General features: G+C 37.4%; 1 protein-coding gene across 1 annotated transcript in view; it reads left to right on the top strand.

The window, feature by feature from the left end:
* SARNP (SAP domain containing ribonucleoprotein) overlaps positions 1 to 23,782 on the top strand; it is a 73,460-nt gene extending 49,678 nt beyond the window's left edge. The window contains exons 10-11 of the mRNA XM_015814739.1: positions 20,314 to 20,403; positions 21,954 to 23,782. Of these exons, the coding sequence (XP_015670225.1) occupies positions 20,314 to 20,403; positions 21,954 to 21,995 (132 nt within the window). The 3' untranslated portion in view covers positions 21,996 to 23,782. The remainder of the gene's footprint in view (positions 1 to 20,313; positions 20,404 to 21,953) is intronic.
* The last annotated feature ends 1,528 nt before the right edge of the window (positions 23,783 to 25,310 follow it).

The following is a 25,310-nucleotide window of genomic DNA, read 5'->3' as shown; positions in this document are numbered from 1 at the left end:
GGAGATGGTTGTTTTTGAATGACCTCTTTGTTCAATGATCCTGATTGCTTCTTTGGTTCATTGAGAACTTTTGGGAGAAAAAGCAGAAGAGACACTTAGAATCTTGGTAGAGGAAGACCAGAAATAAATGCAAATATTCCTTGATTTACAACCTGTTGCTTAATGACCATTGAGAGTTATGTACCAAAAGGTACTTATGACCCAGATTCGAAGTTCCAATGGCCGCTCTCCCCTATTGTCACATGGTCATATTTTAGGGGCTGACAACTTGCCCACCTTTACATTTTTGCCAGAAACCAGCATTTACTTCCAGTTCCTGGCAAAAAACACCCATTGCAAATAATGGGTTATTTTAGCCATTGCAGCATTTGCTTAACCACCACTGCAAAAAAAGTTGTAACATTGGGCATGGTCACATGATGGCCTGCTTAACTACCAGCACAAGTTAGGACACTAATTCCAGGTTCAGTTATTCTAAAAACCAAGGATTACCTATATCTGGATCCTTTTCAGTTGAGATTCATAGTCACAGGATGGAAATTGCAATGGTTGCGCTGATTGATAATGTTTGTACATCCCTTCTGGACTTAAGATCTCTTATCTGCCTTTGATACCAACAGCCATGATATCCTTCTGGACTGTTTGCTTGGGTTGGGGTCATTATACTCCATTCATTCCAGTCATTCCTCAGTGGACATCTCCAGATGATGATGATGATAATAATAATAATAAAAATAATAATAAAAATAACAACTATGATGATGGTGGTGGTGGTGGTGGTGGAAGGGACCTTGGAGGTCATCTAGTCCAACCCCCTGTTCAGGCAGGAAACCCAACCTATAGCTAAACACTGCATTCTACAGTGATACCTTTGCATCAGCTGTCAAGCACAGAAGCAATAGTGTTACACTGGGGATAGTTTGTTACCCATAATGTTACTGAACAACTTACCATCATTGAGGAGAATATCAAACTATTTGTTCTTAGAATTGCTGAAATGCAGGTGGCTCATACAAGATTATGACTCCAAGTATAAAAGCAAATGTACAAGAGAATGTATGAAGAACAGTTCAGGGTTTTGACATAGCCAAAGCCTAGATCAGTGGTTCTCAACCTTTTTAATGCCGCGACCCCCAACCGGTCGTAAGTCGAGGACTACCCAACCGGTCGTAAGTCGAGGACTTTCCCTGCCCGGGAGCGCCGCGCATGTGTGGTTCCGCCCCCTGTGCCGGCCGAGGCGTAGCTGGCAAGCGGCAGAGACTGAGCAGGCCAACCACCAGCTGGCCCAGCTCAAGGGAGGTAAGGCACCCGCCGGAAAAGGGGGAAAAAATGGCAGACAGCCTTGCTTGGTGACCCCCGTGAAATGGTCGATCGACCCCAAATGGGGTCCCGACCCATAGGTTGAGAACCGCTGGCCTAGATCTAAAGGCTACAGAAATATTGCAGTAGGACCTGAAACAAGCAGTTTATGCTACAACAGGGCTTTTCGTACCACTGGTGGTACTTCAGCACTTGGCAGGTGGTATGCGTACGACGGGTTGAAAAGCACTGTAAAAAAAAAGTGTAGCGGGGATGAGCTGAAGCAGCGGCAGCTCCAGACAGGCCTGGGGGAAAAGCAGCTGGAGCAGCGGTGTTGCCAAGGCTCTGCTGAGAGCCCAGGATCGGCAGCTCCAGCTGATCGGCGCTTCCCGCACACCCAGAAGAGAAGAGGAGGAGGAGGGAGGAGAGAAGAGAGGATATAAAGGGAGGGGGAGGAGAGGATATAAAAGGAGGAGTAAAACCGGTACTTTTTTCCTTTTCCTTTTTTTTATGGTTTGTAACATTTTATTAGATTATAGATATAGAATAAAATACAAAAATACAAAAGCAAATACTAAGACACAGTGGGGAGGAAAAAGGGAAAGAAAAGTGAGGGGGAGAAGGGAAAAAAAAGAAAGAAAAGGCATTGATTTCCTTCCTTTCTCTAACTTCCTCAGTTGCAGTAGAAGGAAGCATTAACACTGAACCTCAGCTTTTTACTTTTCCATAATAGTATAAACTAGCCATTTCTATAACAACAAATCAATCTAATCAGTAAAATTCCTCCCCCTCACCCCCTTTTTTTTAGACATCAGGTTTTTGACACCTTGCTAAGCACTGATGGTGCTTGAATATTGTCACGTCCTAAAAGTGATACAATCTGTGAAAAGGTTGAAAAGCCCTGTGCTAGAAGACCATAACATGTTTGGCTGTCATAATAACAGCTAAAAATGATGCAACCAGTTACTAAATGTAAGGGGGGGGGGTATTGTTCATGCTAGCATATTGCTGATGGATGACTTTGTTTAAGAACTAAAAGAAGAAAGCATGTTACATTTGTGTTATATTGTGTTATCTTTTTCTGATCAGTAGGGCCTGCACGAAGCTCCGATAAAAGTTTTAAAGCAAAGGTTTACAAAACTTAAGAAATCTGAAATGTGTGTGTGTGTGTATTTTTTTTTACTTGGAAATAAATGCCACTGAGTTCAATGGACTGACTTCCAGTTAATAGGACATAGTGTTACATTTGTTGATTTGGGAAGAATGTATGCCAAAAGGCAAGACAAATATACATCTGGGAAGCTAAATGAGAGCTTGGAAATTATAGAACCTTTCTTTAAATTGTTCAGAAGAGGATTGTGTTGTATTTTATCAGCAGTGTATTGGCATCCAGGACTCTAAAAGCCAAGATAGGCCTAGTTGGTTGATTTGCAAGTCTTCATGAGAAATTATTCTACATTTTTACAAGTTTTCTGTCATATGAGAATATATTTCTTAGATATCGTTGGCTGATCTCAGAAAACTAAAAATTGAAACTTAATATTTCAGTAGGAAATTTCCAGGAAACCCTAAAGTAATAGCCTAGACCAGTGATGGCGAACCTTTTAGAGACTGAGTGCCCAAACTGCAACCCAAAACCCACTTATGCATCATCGGGTGCCTGATGGGTGTGGCCCATTGGCTGGGCGTGGCCCATTGGGTGGGCATGGCTGCAGTGGTAATGGCAGACTGGGTGGAACTAAAAAGTTCAATCAATCAATTCCAACTTTGCAAGATTTTTTTTCCTGCAAAAAGTTGAAATTGACTGATTGATTGAACTTTTTTTTTTTTTGCACATGGCAGTGGAGGCCTAAAGTGAAAAGGTTTTATAAAACCCAGCTGAAGGCCGAGGGCTGGGGCGACGGCGCGCGTGCCCACAGAGAGGGCTCTGAGTGCCGCCTCTGGCACCCGTGCCATAGGTTCGCCACCACTGGCCTAGACTGGGAAATTAAAAAAAAAAAACTTGAAAAGGCAAGATCAGGTGGTTCGTACATCATTGTCATAAGGATGATGTGGATGTATTCATGTAATTGCCAGGATTCAGGCTCAGGGAAGAAAAACTTTATTTAGATTCACTATGCTAGTAAAGTTTACATATCAGGTAGCATAGCCATACAAAACTTTGAAGAGGTGTTGGATGGCTTTGCCACCATGTGCACAGAACTGCCTGTGTACACATGTACAGAGCCTGATGGAGCTGCTTCTGCACAGGGCAGGGATCATCCAGGCTGTAAAGACTCTTCTCTCCCCCCTTCCAACCGCCCTGCATTGGCCCAAAGCATTTTGAGCCCACCAAAATAATTTCATTGAGGTGAATTGGGTGGATCCTTCCCTTTTAGGAATTAAGCACATCATCTCCACAGCCTGCATGGCTGTACTCTTACCTAGTACAATCTCACCTCACTGGTCTCTTCTCTTTCTCTCTCTCTACTTCGTGTTTTTTTTAAAAATTAATAACTTTGTTTTGTTTTGGATTTTCTTGTCAATGGGAAACATCATGAAAACCTAAGCTTAAATTCCTATATCACATTACTGCTAAAAGCATCAAAGTGGGACCACGATATTTGGCAGCTCAAATCAGAATTAGGATAAAGACTGAAATTCTAGTTTTCTGTTGCATTTAAGCACATATCAATTTAAATTTAAAAATTTCATCCTTGTGATAAAGGTGATTTGAAATACTAATCAAGAGATTTTATAATAGCTTCCTAAGTTTTTAATTTCTCAAAAATAAAAGATTGTAAATAACAAGAGAGGCCCTAATAGTGTAGATTTTTGTAATAAAATAAGAACATAAACTGTACCCTTTTAACTGTACAAAACTAATTAAAGTTCTTGTTGGGCATTTTCTATTCTCCCACTCTGAGTTTTGGTTTTAGTTGCATTCAAAAGCATGTAAGAGTCAGATCCAAACTTTTATTTTTGCAGGGTGTATCATTCCCTTAATTTATGCTCGCTATATTGACAAGACTAAACTAGTGCAACTAAAAGATTTCTATCTCAAAATGAATGCTCTTTTAAAAGGTTGCCCAGTCTTTTTGTCAACAGCTTCCTCAATGGCATATTCTTTTTTTAAAAATGTATATAAAATATAACGGGGGGGGGGGGAAACCGAACTGAGAAGAATAAGCAATATGCCACAATGATCATCAACAATGCTTTTTTTACATTATAACCCCTGGCTGCGTGATTTTTGATAACAGTGTGGTTTTTATGACAAAATACTATATGGATAGGATATCTGGAATAAAATAATTTGATAGCAGAGTTCTACATGTTGGTTTTAAAATAATAATTCTTTTCATATGCATCGTCTGTTAATTTTCCATCTCAGTTGACCAATGCTTCTAATTTATAGGATCATTAATAGGTCCTCCATCTATTGTCTCAGTCAATTCAATGGGGTCTAGATAAAAGATATGATGTGCATTTAAAGTGAATCTCCACATGTATTGGCTACATGCAGGGAAGTTCAATTCTAATTTCTTTTGCTATGTAATGGTATTTGTGAATTGCGTGACCCATGATCCTGAGAAAAAAAACAGATATTCAAGGAGTTGCTGACAGGTGCTATGCAGCATCCCCCCACATACCCCAAAACATTTTCTCTTTGAATTTGAAGTTCTGCTCATCTTTAATATATCTATCCTATGATTGCATGATCTTATCTTTTCTCTAATTACAACCTCAAATGCAAGAACAATAGTAATGGATATATACAAGCCTTGCAAAATAGATATGTACAATTAACACACTTCACTTATTCACCTTTTCTGCACTGATGATGTTGCCTAGTCTGATAACGAAATATTTGTAGCCTGCAATATCTAAATCAGACAACTTTTAACAACATACAGGCAAGTCATAAGTATAACATATTTTCAGAAACATGGGCTAATATTTGTCATGGTTACCCTGATTTGTACTAATATCTTTGGTAAATTAAATAAATGGGACAAAATTGAGCTCTAAGCCTGCCACATACAATATTTTTTTAATCTTTAAATATTCAAATATTATAGAAATGCTTTGTTGTGTTTTCGCCTGCACCTGAAATGTGTCTCTTTCACTGTTCCACATGGCATTCCTTATATATGTTTCATCCTCTGATGTCTAGGTCAAAGAATTCTTTTCAACTACAGAATTAAATGCTGGGAGTTGCAGGTGTGCTCTTAACACATGGCTGTGACTTTTTTTGTGCTTTACTCCCCTGCTGATCCTGTTTGGAGCAAGCATAAACTTTTATCTGTGAAGGCCTTGGTATTTTGACACAGAGAGCTTTCAGAACTGCTGACTCTCAGAACTTTGCCCTTTTACAAATCCAGCACCTCAGACAATTTTGATCTTTTAAGCTTTCTGTTTTTCTTGGCTTATATTTTTGTCCTAAGTAGAAGGAGTTTAGGAAATAAAAGAAGGAATAATGAAGGTAATACTCATAATTTTCAACATCCTGTATTTAATAAATTCTCAATTTATAATAATCCAATAATGAAATGTATTTGTAATTAAGAGATCTGAATAATTTTTTGTACAAATACGTAACTGATTCTTGTACAGCAATGTTATACAATCATTCTTCTACTTCATAGATAAATGCTTGTCCAACAAGCATTCAAAATTCTTAGATTTAGTGAATACGGCCTACATGATGAAATAGCATAAAGATGCTATTTCAAATTGAGGTGGAATTGAATATTAATTATGGTGTATTGCTATCTTTCATTATGTAAGCAAATACTTTGATATTTCACATTTTAAAATCAAATTGTCAGCTGTCTGCATAGAAACAAAGCCATGAGCTTCCTTAACGTGGTTCACAAATACAGCTTCATTTCCAAATACCTTTGAGTCCCGGAAAAGATTATTTCAATGTACATTCTTGTTCAGATACATAGAATTCTTGGTGACGCATACCTTATGAAAGAATGGAAATAACTTTGTAGTATTTTACTTTCTCCTGGTCTTTGAATTAAGAGCTTTGTTTGACTGATCCTAAAAGAGGAAAATTAGTCACACATGGGCATTTCATGGAACGGCTTGATTTTGCCTGTCCCATTGTTCATAGTGTATATGGATATATTGCAAAAGTATTATCTAGGGCCATAAAAGTGAGGTGCATACATTATAACTGATTTCTGTCACTCCAGTTCCACCTACATATTTCATATAGCTGATGCACACATACGCAGATTAGTGTCCACTAGGGAAAAGAGCAAGAACATATAAATATGTTGGGATGAATTTCAAAAAGATGGTGGGTGACAGCTGTGAATCTGAGGATTAGAGTGTTTTGAAGAACAAAACTATCAGTGGCTGTCATTCACCCTCCGGATATGAAATTGGAAGCCAGCTACTCGTGAGTGTTTCATAACCTTTACCTTTTGGAGGTCAAGGCCATGCCATCATTAATCTACCATCGCCTGAAAGCCTAGAGGCTCTGCTTTTCATCCTATCATCCGTCATGCTGCAGTGGAGATAGAGGAGTAGCGGCCAGAAGGGTTCCTCTTTATATATATGCCCTCCCATTGGCTTGTAAAATTCAATTCCTAATAATGTCTTGTGGTTTTTTTAAAGGGCACCTGAAAAAATTATGGGCTGGAGCTCAATTTTTTTTCTGCATTACCTATAATTGCATATATTTGCACAGGACACAACCAATGTATTGAAGTTGATTTTGTACTGTTGATTTGATACCAACGTATTATGTGGAAGAACAAGTTTATCTAAATACCAAGTAGAGTTAATTACTAAGAAATGAGGCTAGTGAATTTCTTAATCTTTTGACTAAAGAGGAAATAATGTTGAGAGTGTAGAAAATAATAATTCTGTTTGATTTACCACTGTATGATTATTTTACTGTATACTACCTTGTTATCATAAAGTTGGGCAGCCTTATACATTTCTAAAATAAAAGAAATAATTCATAATAACAAGCTATGCAAAATATTTATAAATTCCTACTGTTGTTATTTTTATGTTACATTTAGAACAATTCTTATGTAGGGGGAGAGTGAGCTAATTTTTTTTATTATCATTTATTTCAGTAAGCCTAGTCTTAAAGGATGGTTTATCATTTGAGTTGCTAAACAGACTCTGAATTGTGCAATTTATGACACACAGAAATAATTTTCCTAAATAACTATTAAATTTCTGTATTCAGTAATTCTCTTTGCTATAAGAACTTGAATTAGAACTAAAAGTACTAGTATTCAGAGGTAAGTCCTGCTTTGTATTTTAATACAGAGGTCCCCAATCCCCGGGCCACAGTCCACTACTGGCCTGCAACCCACTCAGAACGGGCTGTGGAAGTGGCAGCCGAGCGCACACAGCTCCATTTGCCTGTACAGAACCATCCCCTCTCCCGCTCCCCACCTCCACCAGTCCACAGAGCTGGAACGGTTGGAAACTGCTGCTTCAATATATAAATCATACTAACCATAAGAGAAGGCTTCTCTTTCAAAAGTTACTTGAACCAAGTAGTTGTTTTACATTTCATACGATTATTGAGAATTATAATTTATTCTCTGAATTCTACAAGGTCAGTACTTAAAGTATTTGTAACTGACCTAACTATGGAACAATCAAACAAAACCAAAACAATGAACAGTTCCTGAATTGTCTGTGCATAACTTGGAATTTGGTTTCTTTAGAAGATTATAATTGTGGAGTCCTGGGTGTTCTCTGAGCTTGATTGTTTGCTTGCGTATGTTTCATTCCCTGACTATGTAACATCACCAGCGCTAATGTGAGGTTTGCTTCCTGTTTATATACAGTAGCTTGTCCTGCCAGTATTGATTGGGGTGTAGTGTACCCTTTAGTTAGTTCCTTGATTAGAGTACTGTATTATTTTATGGATTGTTTGTCTGGTGTTAATTCTGCTCATCTGGGTGTTGGCTGCTCAAAAGCCTAAAGAAGGACCAAACCATCATTGTCCTCCCAGCAGATACAAGTCAAATCATAGTTATCGTGGACAGATCATAATACAGTGAGGGGGGAAAGTATTTGATCTCCTGCTGATTTTGTAAGTTTGCCCACTGACAAAGAAATGATCAGTCTATAATTTTAATGGTAGGTTTATTTTAATAGTGAGAGACAGAATGACAACAAAAAAAGAAATCCAGAAAAACGCATTTCAAACAAATTATAAATTGATTTGCATTTTAATGAGTGAAAGAAGTATTTGATCCCCTATCAATCAGCAAGATTTCTGGCTCCCAAGTGTCTTTTATACAGGTAACGAGCTGAGATTAGGAGCATTCTCTTAAAGGGAGTGTTCCTAATCTCACAGCTTGTTACCTGTATAAAAGACACCTGTCCACAGAAGCAATCAATCAATCAGATTCCAAACTCTCCATCATAGCCAAGACCAAAGAGCTGTCCAAGAATGTTAGAGACAAGATTGTAGACCTACACAAGGCTGGAATGGATTACAAGACTTTTGCCAAACAGCTTGGTGAGAAGGTGACAACAGTTGCTGTGATTATTTGCAAAAGGAAGAAACCCAAAATAACTGTCAATCTCCCTCAGTCTGGGGCTCCATGCAAGATCTTACCTCATGGAGTTTCAATTATCATGAGAACAGTGAGGAATCAGCCCAGAACTACAGATCTTGTCAATGATCTCAAGGCAGCTGGGACCATAGTCACCAAGAAAACAATTGGTAACACACTAAGCTGTGAAAGGACTGAAATCGTGCAGCTCCCGCAAGATCCCCCTGCTCAAGGAAGCACATGTACAGGCCCGTCTGAAGCTTGCCAATGAACATCTGAATGATTCAGAGGAGAACTAGGTGAAAGTGTTGTGGTCAGATGAGACCAAAATCAAGTTCTTTGGCATCAACTCAACTCGCCATGTTTGGAGGAGGAGGAATGCTGCCTGTGACCCCAAGAACACCATCTCCACCGTCAAACATGGAGGTGGAAACATTATGCTTTGGGGGTGTTTTTCTGCTAAGGGGACAGGACAACTTCACCGCATCAAAGGGACGATGGACGGGGCCATGTACCATCAAATCTTGGGTGAGAACCTCCTCCCCTCAGCCAGGGCATTGACAATGCCTCGTGGATGGGTATTCCAGCATCGCAATGACCCAAAACACATGGCCAAGGCAACAGAGGAGTGGCTCAAGAAGAAGCACATTAAGATCCTAGAGTGGCCTAGCCAGTCTCCAGACCTTAATCTCATAGAAAATCTGTGGAGGGAGCTGAAGGTTCGAGCTGCCAAATGTCAGCCTCGAAACCTTAATGACTTGGAGAGGATCTGCAAAGAGGAGTAGGACAAAATCCCTCCTGAGATGTGTGCAAACCTGGTGGCCAGCTACAAGAAACATCTGACCTCTGTGATTGCCAACAAGGGTTTTGCCACCAAGTACTAAGTCATATTTTGCGAAGGGCTCAAATACTTATTTCACTCATTAAAATGCAAATCAATTTATAACTGGATTTTTTTGTTATTATTCTGTCTCTCACTGTTAAAATAAACCTACCATTAAAATTATAGACTGATCATTTCTTTGTCAGCGGGCAAACGTACAAAATCAACGGGATCAAATTCTTTTTTCCCTCACTGTACATACAAACAGGCATAGTATTATTAGAAGACAAAGAAACCTATATCCCAGTAAACACCAACCTAATATAGAAAGTAGATAGCCTGATCAAGAGAATCCTTAATAACCTAACCAAGAAAAATCAGATCACAGAAGGCACCAACAAGCAATCAGAAGACATGATGGAAATTCTTAATTTCACAACACATGGACAGAGTCAACCATGCTGGGAAACTATGAGCATCCTAGACTAAGCAAAATCCAAAATGCTACTGAATTTCTAGAAACTTGGCAGTCAGATAAATCAGTCATCAATAGACACATAGAGATAAACCACATTATATCATTCAAAAGAAACAATAAAACGCCTAAGAAAGGATACAACCCCCTCCCTATTCTTTCCAGCAGCCAACACCCAAATAAGCAGAGATTAATATAAACAGTCAAGCAGAGAAAATATTCTAATCAAGGAACTAGCTGACAAAACAGGACACGATTTTTAAAAACCTCAAAATAACTCCGTTGATTTTATTTGGTATATGATGGGCCAGAGATTTCTGAATGGCTTTCAAGAACTGTTATCTCATTCTACAACAATATTTCATTGTATAAACATACGTGGAGTCTGTGCTGCTTCTGTTTTTTAATGTATTATCTATCTTGAAATGCTGATATGATAGTGAATATATTGCCTGCCCAGATGAGTGGTGTTCAACAGGAAAGGTCAGTATATAGTTTGGGAGAGCTTTCAAATGCATCATTGTCAGTGAAATCACAGGAGGCCCCAGTGGCTAGAAGGCTGAAAGAACTGGCACCAGTTATATACAACTTTGCAGTATTCTAAATACAGGTAGGTAGCTAACAAGGACTAGTAATCAAATGAGACTTGTTTTGTCATCTGTATTAGCTTCTGATCGGTTGTGGCCTCCAGCCAACACTTTTGCATCTTCCAGAGAAGTCCTGAAATTGCTATAACTAAAATGTTGGGAAAATTTGGGGGTGGAATAAGGGTGGAATGAGTGTCTTAAGGAGCCTATTTTATTTTAATCCAATATTGGCCTGATTTTTCCTTGAATTATAGAGTGAGGTTTAAGGGACAAAATAGGGACACAGGCCTTCTAAGGCCCAAGTATCATTTTTTTCCTTCAAGTGTTCGTGTTCCCTCTCTCTCCCTCCCTCTCTCTCTCTCTCCCTCTCTCCCTCCCTCCCTCTCTCTCTTCCTTTGACGAGTTTAAACCCTTTTTTTTTAAATTCTGATCTGAAGATCAGTCACTGGGAAGCCTATAAAAATTAGATTATAGCCCTGGTTTCAGGAAATCATCTTTCTCCCTCTCTCCTACCTTCCTCAGTCTAAAGTCTTTTGTTAACTTACAGCAAGAACACAAAATATATAATATAGAAAAGTTAGCTAAAGCCCACTAACAATTAAGTGGCATCATATCCTTAAATTAATGAACCTCTAAAGGAAGGTCATAGCAGAGGGCTGGCCCTATAATAGAAAAAAAAAGAGTCCTTCCAGTCCTCACAACTCACCCCCTTGACTTCCCAAAAATGGGAAATAACCAGCTGCTTGATTGAATAGGTCAGGCTGACTTCCACCTGCAGAGAGATGCAGTCCTGGACATAAAATGGGGTGAGCCATAAAAGAATTTGTAAGTAGAAACTAGCACTTTAAATTGTACTCAGAAGTTAATAGGGAACTAATACAGGATGTAATATGATCCCACTGACTATTGCCAATAAACACCTGGGCCACTATTTTAACCAACTGAGGTTTCCTTCTTTAAAAGCAGCCCTACATGTTACAAGACACTAAACAGGTGGTAATAGCACATGAGCTCACATTCCAGGTAATGCTCCAATCGGCCAGAAGGTAAATATCCAGCTCTCAGGTAGCCAAAGATATCAAGAATTCAGTTCTTTCAAGTTACAGGCCAAGAATTCCAGACACAACAAGAAGAAAATGTTCCAATCAGAAAATGGTCCCACCAACCTTGAGAAAACCACAGCAAATTTACTGGCAAAATGTTATGCTGTACTACATACCAGCTGGTCACGGTGGCCGGGAGGTTATTCCCCTTGGCAGCCTTTACCAAAGAGCTAACTTCTTGAAAAAGAGTCACCGGATAGCAACCTACCAATACAATAAGAAGAGTAAAAGCACGTTTATCATCAAACCTTTGAACTTTGTCATGAGTCCATTCTTAGTCAAGACTCACTTGTACTCCCATATCATATATCATATTCCAGAGATCCTTCAAAAAGCAAGGAGCCTCCTCAACCAAGAGTGACAAACCTGGCCCATATCTGACTTCCCCCCCCCCAGATTGTAAGGGACACCCCAAATGCCCACCAGAAACCAGCCTCATCGGTGAAGTGCCTAGGGTGGGTCCTCTAAATAGGCCAAGCCTTGCAAAGGAAATAGGTGGCAGCCAATCACATTGGAATAGCATGGCTTTCTTTTGAGCCTGTCTTTTTTTGCTGAGCCTTTCATAACTTTGAGTGCTCTTTCTCATATACTCCCATCAAATGAAAGGAGCAGAAGGAGGGGGCCTTGTTTATAAAATTACCTCTCTAGGAAGGCTTGCCAGGTGCTAGATGTCATCTTTCAGTTCCAGGTTAGTATGCTGAGGATTTAGTTTAGAAATCATTTATGCCTGCCTTATGTTGTGATAGTAGCTTTTAAAATTTTGTTTCTTCCTGTTACTGAGAATTTAAATACTATATATCTACTATATTGGTCTCCAATCTTTCCAGCTTTGTGGATCAGTGTGGAGGGAGCGGTAGGGGATGGTTCTGCAGATGTGAATGGAGCTGTGTGTGCTCGCCTGCCGCTTCTGAGACCCGGTTCTGAACCGGTCACGGCTGATAGTGGGCCGCAGCCCAGGGATTGGGGACCCCTGTATTAAAGTACAAAGCAGGACTTACCTCTGGAATACTAGTACTTTTAGTTCTAATTCAAGTTCTTACAACAAAAAGAATTACTGAATACAGAAATTTAATAAAGTTATTTAGGAAAATATATAATTAACAATCCAGCAAGTGAATCCAGATTCACATTGTGCCTTTTCTGCCCAAAGGAATCTGTGATGTATTTAAAATATTTAATCTATTCTACTTTACATTATATAATGAAAAAAGGATGCTATTTACTTGTATGCTGTGTTTTTCTCACTGTAAATATATATCCTAGCCTTGATGGGTAAGAGAAAAAAATGTTGCTTTCATCAACTTTAAGAATTCAGGGAATGTAACAGTGTTTTTCATCTTCTGTAGAATTTATGTAATATGAGTTTTTTTAATCTAGCAGAGTTTGATTTTGTACGTCATCAGCTTGGAAACAGGGAGACCAGGAGTTCTAGTCCTGATCTTGGGACAGTCACTTTCTCAGTAGGAAATGGTAAAGCACTTCTGAAATCTTGTCAAGAAAAAAAAACCTGCAGGAACTAATCCAGGCAGTCATCAAGTGTCAATGCTGACTTCTGTACTGATCTATAACCATAATAAAGATTTAATTTGAACACTGACTTGAAATCACACAAAAAAGTTAGTTTTAATCAATATAAACATGAAATTAATATTCCTGAATAAATGATTAGGGATGTGCAACATTTCAGATCTGATTGGGCAACAGTGCTTCAGAACACATGGGAGTACTAGTGCAAACTTTGGTCTACTATTACTACCCTTCTAGCACTGATGATGTTGCCTTGTTTGGTAATGAGAGATCTGCAAGAAAACAATCAAGCTCAGAGAGCACTAAGGACCCCAGAATTCAACCCTGAGCTATAAATACTCTTCTTAGTTATTAAACAGTTGTGCTTTTTTCCCAAGATCATGTGGTGCAGCAAAAACCTCCCTATAGCAACTGCACCATCCTGGAGACGTGGCTACTTTCATGAGTTGGAGGATCGACTGCATTTGTGTCCCCCTCTGTTCCGAAACTTCTTTTCCCAATTGAATCCAAACCATTGTACAGCTTTCTTATGTATATTAGCCTCTCTGTTGTTCAAAGTGCTTGTGTTCTTTTTGAGAGTCTTAAAAAATATGTATCCAAGGCTGTTTGAAAGTTATCTTTGTGTTATTAGTACAACTCGGTGAAAGGTTTCCTAGTTATTTTACTATTATTTAAAGTATGTTTTGATCAGAACCCTCCCCTCCCCCCCCCCAAAAAAAACCCCCAACAGCATCAGCTCTTCTTGCTGACTTGTATGGTAAACACTGCAGATAGAGAAGATTGAAAAAAGCAAAATTTGGCACCAGTTCTTAAAATTATGTTGAATGATTTCAGCAGAAGTAATGAAATGGCACTATTTTTCATCCCTCCTCCTGTTGCCTAATGGAATTGCCATTGCTTGTTAAAAATGATGGATGAACCAAAGGCAGTAGGTCCTTCAGCAGAGCTGATGGAATGATTCTGCTTCATCTGTTTTGCTTCTCTGCAGTCATAACCTAGCAGCTTACAGAGACCCAGTTTGGAGTAGCGGCCAGGCGACTATGAGTTCTAGGCCTCCTTTAGGCAGGAAAGCCAGCTAGATAACTTGGGCCAATCACTCACTCTCAGCCCAACCCACCTCACAAGGTTGTTCTGCAGAAAATAGGAGGCAAGGGTTATTAGATACAGGCATTCCTCACTTAATGACCATTTGTTCAGTGACTGTTTGAAATTATGACAGTGCTGATGAAGGGACTAATGACCCATGCCTGAAATTATGGCTGTCATAGTGTCCCCATGTGATTGTGATTTGGGCTCTTGGCAACAAATGCACACTTATGACTCTCTGCCAAACTCCCTGCAGTAATGTGATCGTTGTTTACAATCTTCATTGTTAACTTGCCCAGAAAGTTAACGAGGAAGCCAGCAGCTGCCTCCTGCCAAAAAGACTACCTCTTTTCTTTGAAGGGGCTGGCTCTGGAAAAAAAAAGGTCCATCCCAAAATCCAAGCAGATTTTTAGCTGTTTCTCAATTAGTGTGGATGGAGATCTTCCATCCATCCATAGTTACCTCGTATGTTACATATATCCCTTCTCTTTTGCAGTAGCACTCCATCAATGCTGGGTTCTCTTGTCTCGTCCATGTAGGGCTTGTTCCGGTAGCCCACTTCCTGTCAGATTATCCCAGTTCCCCAACATTTGATGCAAATTTTGTTAATCTGGGCAATGCTCAGACCAGCAAGACTCTACAAGTTTATGTCTGGTGAAAGGTTAGGAGGTTTCTACCCAAGGACTCTTACTAGTAAGGTAGGGGCACTGGCCAGGATTTGAAGCCGATTTCTTGAAGAAGATGGCAGCTTCTGTGTTGTCTTGATAATGGCCTTAAGGTTCAGAAAAGCACATTCCACTTGGATGCTAGGGAAAATCTTCTAATGCACGATAATCGTAGCAGGGAAACAAGAGTCTTGGAATAAACCTTTACCTAGGAAATTGTGTACAGTAGATGAAGGGACAGGGCTGCTGAAATCCCGTACCTGTCTCACATTTCATTATTAAATTTCCATCCAGAAATTTCCCAGAATTTTTTTTTAAAGAGGCTAAAGGTTTATTAATATACTTTACAATGTCAGTTGCCAGGCACATAATACAAACGTGCAGCTTTTCTAACACATTGATTTTTTTAAATAAAAAAAAATCGTGAAATAGCCCTGGAGACTCTATGGATGCTAGGCTCTATGCGATATTTCGGGTATCAGATTCCTATTAGAATAACTAGAATTGTTCTTCGAAGCTTTCTGCGTGAACAGTACAAGAAGAAAACATTAATATCACAAGCGTCAAGAAATGTATCTATCATTTCAGAAGAAAGGTCAGCTTCCACCCCCCACTTCTCATGCACAAATGCCCACGTGCACACTCAAGTGCGCCCCGGGGCTATAGCAAAGCTTGATAGATGCTGAGATAGAAGTGTTTTGATAGAGGTAATTTTCCTCAGATGGGTTTCAGCCTCCCATGAATCAAAACCTGTCAGTGAGGAGCTAAGGATGGAGTGAAGTTTATTGTAACATGTTTGCATCTGACACTAGTATGCTAGGGGGTCAAGTGAGGGAGATCATTAGAACCATGTTGATTTAGTGGGATTGTTACACACTTTCCCTTCAGGCAGTGAGTGGGGGGTGGGGTGATTATAAGGGGTCACTAGAAAAATAAAGCTCCCTACAGCCCCTTCTATGCCCCATTATATATGTTCATTCATTTAAAGTTGTGGTTTGGCTATTTTTTTTTCTTAAATGTCCTTTTGGCTTTAAGGATACAGTCATGGTTACCATCATTGACCTAAACAATGTGGTTTGGGAAGGATTAATACTTCAATACTGTATTGAAATATATATAAATTATATGTTTAGTTTTAATAAGAATTTCTATTACATTATGCATATTTTCCTTGTAGAGTTGGAAATAGCAGAAGACTGAATGTTGGTGGGTTGGTTATGCCTGCAGATTAATCTTTGTGTCAGAAATATATTTTATTCATATATATTCATATATTTTAATGGTGCATATACAGTATCTTTGTAAAATAAATTTTAAAAAGATACTATATTTCACTTTTTATATCCACTTACAAGCAGACAGAAGTATGCTATATAAAGCATACTATAATGGCCTTAGGTATGCCATTAAATTCAGGCAGTGCCTTTTCCCCTCCTTTGTTTCCTCTTTTCCCCTTTATTTTAAAGTACTATATATCTTTGTTTACTTAATATGTTATCAGATAGAAGAAGAAAGCCCTTTAAGCAGAAAATATTGAAGTTATATTTGTAAAGTAACAAAAATAACTAATTATTTGGATAAAATGATGTTTTCTCACCTTGTTAAACAAGCCTACCTTTTAATTAAGATATGTTAATAGTCTTGCTTGTTTGGTAAAAGCTGGCAGAATATAATTTCAGATATCCCTAATCAAATTGTTCTGCGTTGCAAGACCTTTGTTTGCATAAAACAGAGGTGCACAATCTAGATCAAGAGCTGTATGTTTGTTCCCCAGGTTCCCCAAAAGTTGTTATTGCAGATTAATTTTTTTAGCCATATTTATTTTCAAAATGGGTTGAAATGAAAATGTCTATGGAGATTCTCAGTCATCCAGGCCATAGTTATCCCAAAGATGCTTTTTCACGAGGCAACTGGCCTTTTTTGTTTTTCTTTGAAGACATTTCGCTTCTCATCCAAGAAGCTTCTTCAGCTCCACCATCCAGTCAAAGCTGAAGAAGCTTCTTGGATGAGAAACGAAACGTCTTCAAAGAAAAACAAGAAAATCCAGTTGCCTTGTGAAAAAGCATCCTTGGGTTGAAATGAAAAGAAACAAAAATTTTGGTTGTTTTTTTCCAGCAAATACTTATTAGCTTTCAGAATGCTCTCCCTGTCTCCAACATCTCTCTCAATAACCCACTATGGTTCCTGACTCAGAAGAAATCCTTTGGGATATAGTGTCTAGCATAATAAAACCAAATGTACATCTTTTTGCCCTATCTTAACATTAAAATAAGCAGTTTCTATTGTTTGGGCAGTTAATTTGTCTAGACAGTTTTTTTTAAAAAAACAACCCCTCTAAATATAAAACATTTCATTATTCTTTTGGCAGTCTTAGCCAAACTATTATAGGTCCCAAAAGATTCTATGTCATATCTAAAAAGGCTAGCCTAGAGATCTGTTCAGGTGGTCACTAAGCATTGACAATGATTTGACAGCACATAGTCAAATCAATTAATCTCTGAAAGTTAAATATTACGGGTATGCACATAATAGAAAATATGTTTTGTTTTAAACCTGGGACAAATAACTTCAGTCTGGACTGGAGTTTCAGCTGAATTAATCCAAGCAGAAATAACCTAACACCATAATATTTTGGTGGTTCCTGGTTTGGGCCAGAACAAAATCTGCAGGACAAATAAGGTAAAGCTGGTGTTTCACATGTGTCTTTCCATTGTTTTCCACTTGGATTTTTCTTTTCTCTAATTTCTGTTAATCGCTGCCAGTACCCTTGAATTCAAATACAACATATCCAATTGGCTTCCAGCCACTTCCTTTCTCTACCTCATCCAGCTGTTCCTGTTTCCCTTGATTTCAAGTATGGCACCTCTAACCTATATAGACATCACTTCCCAGCAGCTTTATTTCCTTACCTCCCCTTGGTTACTATTACTATTGAACTCCAGAGTATTATATCCAACCTATTCCTCCCCCCTCCCCACATCTTCCCACCTACTTCTTTTGCCTAGTTACACTTCAGTACTACTGCTACCCTTGTTCACTTGTCATTGTCCCCCAACTCCAAAGCATTTGTGCCTAGAATATACTTGTTTCAGTTCTGTGCCCAAACCAAATATGCATATTTCAGTCCAGATTTGGACCTCCCTCTCACTGCTTAATAATTTTTCTAAGATTGGAAAATAAAATCTGATGAAGGTGTTGAGTTAGGCAGGAGCCGTTCCAAAGATATAAGTTTATAGAAAAGATTTATGCCTGCTTATATTCACATTGATACTGTCTGAAGCCCATGTTGGATTTTAATTAAATTTTTCAACTGTTACTATTGCTGTGACTGATTAAGATGTTATAATTAACAAAGTTGAGCTTGACTACTGTAGTGTTATTTATGGAAAGGGTCTATATAACAAAGACAATGCTGACCCTTGTTCATGATGTAATCAGACAACTTTGATGACAAAGGTTGCATAATATATCAGTGATGTGAGTGAGCTTATGAGCGAATTGATTGATACGTTTGTTTTGCATTTCTTTTATAAATAAAGCTATTTGTCATTGCTTGGATGATTAAGCTCAATCAGAGAAGTTATTTGCATAGATGAAATATGAAACAAAGCAAGCTTTATATTGTCACTATAATCCTGATATTTCATCAACATTTCATCAACAGTTTTAATGAAGATTTGGCTCCGTTGATTAAGGAGCCACTCTGTGAAATAGGCGGTCATATAAAAGTTCTATCAATAATAAATAATATTATAATATAACCTAGCCAGTGACAAAGTTCAGATTCCATTTATCAAGGTTCTTAATGGATACGGGAAGTTTTGCATTCAAGTGAGATTAACGATCCAAGCAAATAAAATTAAGTATTTTATGTGGTTATATTTCCATTTCCATCCTTTCCTCGACTCTGCTTACTTCTGAGCCCCTCATTACTCAATTATGAAATATATCAAATAGGAGAGGGAGAAGACTGTAAATATCCTGTATGAACTGGTGAGCAGAATTAGAGAAGCAAAGCAAAGTAATTGGACAATCTTTTAGAGCTGAAAATAGCACAAGAGAATTTATATGCCAAATGGATGGCATGGAAGCTCTTAAAGGTTAATAGATGGCCTTGATTATTACTGTTAGGCCAAAGCCACAAGCATGGTTAAAGGTTAAAAGAATAAAAAGCCCCAGGCTTACAGGAAAATCAGCTGAAGAAATCCAAAGAACCCACATCAATTAGCATTTATTTGCTCACTCATAATTGAAAATAATTGAAACAGAATTTATGAAGGCAAGTTAAGTGCTGTACAAGTCAACTAATGCAAATGCTTTCGTTAATGGTAGCAAATGGATTAAATTAAAAATATGGCCTGCTCAGAAATAAATTTCAGGTGCACTGTTTATCTCATTCTAATTATTACCTTCATGTTCTGAAAATCTTAATGATTAGATTTTGTTCAATAGTTTCTAAAGTTCTGCAAGTTTTGTTCATACTAAAATAAAAAATATATCCTCTATTTTAGGAAGGGTTTTTTTCCCCTGTAGTTAAAAGTATTATAAAAATCACCATCTTAAAATGCACATTACTGTATATAATTCCCAGTCTTTAACAAAGACCTAAAAGGCCTTTGTCCTGCAAAGAAGATGATACGCTTTCAGCTTAAATTCTAAATTGTAGAGGAAAGAAAGTCTATATTTTTAAAATTATTAGTTCATAGGTCAAACTATTATCAACCTTTTTGGTTTAATGGATGAGTGGTTTGGTCCTGCTGTTACCTGTGGGTTAAAAGAAGCACAATAATATTAAGTGCTTGTGACGTTCATTTCAATTTTTTGAAAATGCCTTGCGGCTGCAAAAACCTAAGCAAAAGGAATTCAAAAATATGACATAGTGTACCTGTGTCCCATTAGCATTATATTACACATCATTGTTTCTGGTAGCAACTGCCATTTTCACTGATTCTGGATTTAGCTTAAAGTTTTTAATTACTAGAAAGACTATCAAAACAGAAAGAACTTGATTATGCAGCAACTCTGGCTGTGTCTATGATCAACGTCTTATTGCACATTGTCTATATTGATAATGATGTCAATTCAATGCATGCAATAACTGGTAGTTGTGGCAGTTCTTCTACCAATTCTTTGAGACCCCAGGTAGCAAAATAAGATGACAAGATTTAAAATTATTATCTCAAGTCTACATTCCAATGTGTTACTCTCTTTCTATATAGACCGAAGATGATGAAAAACTGAAAAAAAGAAAGGAGAGGTTTGGCATTGTTACAAGTTCAGCTGGAGCAGGAACTACAGAAGACACAGAGGTAACATTTTTTTTTATAACGTCTTAGGCGCTGAGACTTTCCGTAATTGAAATAATGTCAGGCACTCCACAAGATGGCACTGTGTGACTTTTCTGCTTTTCTTTGCCCAGTCCTCATAGTCCCATTAAATTATTGTATACTAACTTAGATATAAATCATTTTTGATTATGTCAGAAATTTCCTTTTTTTTCTCTTTAAGGATAGTTTCAGGTTATTGCTTTGTGATAGGTTGGATAATTTTTGAAAACAGACTAGTCAGGGTTTTCTGTCATTAACTTATACAATAGATATAAAACTCGGAATAATTTAGTTTTATCTTGTATGTCTACCCTTATGAGTTGTCCAGGATTACCCAGTTATCAACATAGTTGATTTCGAATTAGGGGTTGTAGAACCAGACTTATTTTCTATCTAATGTAGAGCTTAAAGAGTGCTTTTTAAAGTGTGGGATGTATGTATATCACATGGCATGTATGCAGCATTGTTTTATTGTCTCTTCCAGTGTTAAAACAACACTGCTATTCCTTTAATCTTTTTGTAAAGTCTTGACGGCAGGCATCTGCCATTATGTTACCAGACCTATGGTTCCTTCCCAATACTAATTTGATCTTTCTATTCCTAGTATGCAGGGTTGTTGTTTTTTGGTTCAGCAACTTTGCTTTTAGGTTGGTTGCACTATTAAGATGTAATCTCGACCACAAGTAGTCCTTTTCCTAAAGTCTTAACTTCACTTACAGAAGGGAACAATATTTGGATATTGGATTGAACCCTGAGTGTTACCAACAGGAACTTCTATTTTCATTGGCACCTTCTGTGGGGTGCTTTTTGTTTTCCTTAGATGCAACACAAGCATTGCTTCCCCAAATGAAGTAGCAGCTGTAGAACGATCTGCCTGTTCAGTTGGAGCGAAGGGGGTGGCTGGGCTGTGGTCTGAGGGATTCCATGCTTTTCCGTCAGGGCATTTAGTGAGTGTGCCTGAAACAAAAAGCTCTTTTTGTAGTATTGTATATACTAAATGACACCTTTTCCCTGGAGATTCTTGATTGGGACTTCTGTTGCCCCCTAAGCTATTTATCGTGGTAAAAATTAAGATTTATATGCCCCTGGTGTATTGACTTAGAGGCATATCTCAAAGATGCATGAGTGTATTCAATGCATTTGACTGTGTCCCACTCGCCTTCTCTGTGAATAGAAGAGTGTTAACCCTTTGGCCTTTTACATTTCCCACCTCCTATTGCCTAGAAGGCTTTCTAAGCCTGTAAAATGGTAATTGTTCCAAGCAGAACTTTCTCATACAAGCCAGCAGGATGAAGCAACTAACAGGTCACTGTATCTCATGCTTTATAGCTTAATTTCTGACTGTAGTTGGAGGCCCCATTGCAATAGGAGTGCCTCTTGTGAAACCTGATATGAAAGATGCTTTCTTAGAGAATACTGTTACACTCCTTATAGACTTTCTACTTTTCTTTATGCCAAAACACATGCTCAGAGTTGCCATTCCCTTTGGTTTTGACTTTTTTTTTAATTCATCTTTTAATTCCTATTTACAGGCAAAGAAGAGAAAAAGAGCAGAACGTTTTGGCCTTGTCTGACGATCTTCCTCTTAGTATTTACTTGTTCAGGGTGTATGTTTTAAACATTCTTCATCTCTGAGGAAGAACACAGTTTCTCCCTAACACACATTTTGTATTTCAAAACTAGCTATTGAGTTGTGCTGTTTGTACCCTAACCCCACACTCTTTCAGATCTGAAAAACTACAGAATAAAAGTATTCTGTTTATGTATGTTGTGACCAGTTTGGATCTAGTGGTAAAAATTTTTAGCCATTTGTATCCAAAGTACACATTGTTGCTTCTTTCTGGAGTAGAGACAGCTCTACAAAGGGATTCCCCAACTACTGTAATAAGAATTGTCACCTTCAGCTCCATTTAAAGTAAATCACTAATAAATAATTAAAAAGTTGTTTGAGCACTCCTTGCATTTTTAGATAGGCATTCATTGGCTAGGTATTTCTAATTTCCCATTAACTCTGGCTAGGAAATATTTTTTTCTTTCATTTATAAATTCCAATCATAAAGTCGATCAGTTCCTTCTAATTACTCTTAAGCTTAGATTTTACTAAAAAAGTGAAACATTTTCTCCTTGGAGTTATACTAAATATTGAAGCTTATGAAGTTATGAAATCTGAAGATGGATCCTGTAGTATCCTTTCCTAGAATGGAACTACTTTTTACATGTTGTTCAATTACAAAATATGAGTGGCCCATAGAATACGATAAACTGCATCCCAATAAAAAGGTAATGAAATTGTCATGTACATAATAGCTAGACAGCTTCCTGCAGATACTCTATTCATAGTAATCTGTTAGAATTATGCCTCAAAACTTTTAAAATTTGTGATGAATACAGAATTTCCTCCATTAAGAATAGTACCAAAAAGCTATAAAAACAATAGGTATAAAATTATTACAAAATATTTTATTCATCTTCAGCTTTTTTAAACACAGCTTTAAATTCATAGTTGATTTCCAAATACAGTGTCCTATGTTTCTCTCTGAATTGAATGTATTTTGAATATCTGATGTTTGGTGTTTCAATTTATTAAAGACAATTACTTGGAGAAAATTTCTTGCCTATTACATTACCACATTCTATTTTCTTACAGACAATTTATTCATACCAGCTTTAAAAATTGATTGTAATTGTAGCTGAGCAAGAATACATCTTTGAGTGATTTCATCTTTAAATGTATATCAACCACATTTTTTTTACTAAAAATAGATTAAACAAATATTAATTTTTATTACAGATCTGTATCATCCTTTATAGAAAGAAGTTGTTGGGACATTCTGTATTTTAAAAACAATCTTAATGATTCATCAGAGGTTTTATACTGTTACTGATAGACTTTTGTCTTGAGTGGTAATCAGTTTGGCCTCTGGGATTTTTTTTACCCTAATTTTTTTTTTTTGAAAGATGATTTCCCCCCTATATCTTATACTTAATTCCTTTTGTCTAAGTACAAATTAAACAACATATATGAAAATAACTTGAAGATTCTTCTTGTTCTGATCCTGGATTCATGCTTCATTTATATTTGAAATTAGTCTGTTTGACAGTATGCTTGTGCTTTTCATTATTTAAGCCTTCTTTGAGCAACAGTCTAATGATTTATTTGCTATTTAGTACTGGGATGACACAGTGTGTGTTATATATCTTCTAAATTTTTGTTCAATTTTTTTGTGTTTTAATTTCATAACATGTATTTTATTCATTGCTTTTTTACAGTTGGGTTACTTCTTTTGAAATGTTTTGTAGGTTGTACTGAAACCAGTACATTTCATTTTTGATTTCATAATAAACTGCTTAAGGAAATACATTCCCTGCTTCTTTGATGCATCAGAATTTGCTTTTTTGTAGTTGTTTATACCTGCTATGCCATGTCTAACAGAGCTATAATGATGCACGTACTGGTTGCGTCTGGTTCTCATTAAGAGAACCCCTGTTTTTGTTGGATCACAAATATCCCTCTAAATACCATAGTTAGCTCCCTACATTCCTGTTTAAAGAACCAGACTTTATAATTTGATAATTTTTCTCATTATGGAGAGCAGATTTTGTCACCCAATAAAGGAAGTGTACAGTGGTATGTGGAAGTCAATCTGCATTGAAGGATTGAGTATCTTCTTGATCAAATACATAGTTTTAGAGGAAATGGATGAGGACATGGGGAAGCATCCTGCTGCATGGATCTTTGGATCTTTTGCTTCGTCTTGTGCCTCTTATCTGACCTTGACTGATCCTAGAAACGAAGTATGTTTGGTTCCGAATGAAAGACCATCTGGGAATTTCAGGGCTGCAGACTAGACTAGACTAGAAGTTGAAAAAGTATGATGGAAGTAGCAGCCCGTTTCCATGGTACTGATAAGAAAACTGCAAAAATATTAGGGAACCAATTTGGTGTAGTGATTAAGATGCTGGACCAGATAGCAGGAGACCGTTATTTCCCGCCCTCCTTTAGGCATAAAAACTGGCTTGAGTGTCAGTACCTCTCCCTCCGCTCAGATAAACCTGAGCAGGGGTTTGGACTCGATGACCTCCAAGGTCCCTTCCATCTTTTTTATTATTATTATTATTATTATTATTATTATTATTATTATTATTATTATTATTATTATTATTATTATTACTATGTGCATGATTTCGATTATGCAAAATAAAAGTGGGATATAAATAGAATAGTGAATGTGGTTATCAGAATCAAGTTTGATTCTAGGATACCTTCACCTTTATATTCAATAATGCATAATTTTTATAGCTTGAACTGTCTTTTCTATATTGCTTGTTGAAAAATAAACTCCAAACGTGCATTTATCTTTAGATGTCTTCATTAATATTTTTCAGCTTTGCACATAAAAACAGGAATCAACTGCACTTTCCCCCCCCCCCTTTTTTTTTCTGGTCAATTAATTCAGAAGGGGGCGTTCTGGTTCTGTTGACAACCGTAATTTGTATCAGAATTGCCACTCTTAAGTTTAAATGCTTTAAGAATGGGTTATATTCATTTTACATGTTAGCCTCTGAGGTAGTTAGGTGAAAAGAGCAGTTAGGTATGTTATATTACTGGGAGAACACCAACACATTCTGTGGTGTTAGGTGATCACTGTTCTAGATTTTCCCACTTCCTAGCTAGCCACTGGTTTCTTGAAATGGTTTATATTTGGTATAGTGTTACTTTAGCTTTAATGGATTGCAAGCAAAGCATTGGTTTATGTCTTTTAGTTCATGGAGGGATTTTCAGGTTAGAAAATATAAATCTTGATTTGGACAGATTGAGAAATAATCAAATTAAATACTATCTTCCTGCAATAATCCAATACTGGACACAAGCAGTGGTTTCCTAGGAT

Source organism: Protobothrops mucrosquamatus, unplaced genomic scaffold (assembly GCF_001527695.2).
Source record: "Protobothrops mucrosquamatus isolate PMUCROS unplaced genomic scaffold, P.Mucros_1.0 scaffold280, whole genome shotgun sequence".
NCBI lineage: Eukaryota > Metazoa > Chordata > Lepidosauria > Squamata > Viperidae > Protobothrops > Protobothrops mucrosquamatus.
This window is presented reverse-complemented; position numbering and strand designations above follow the sequence as displayed.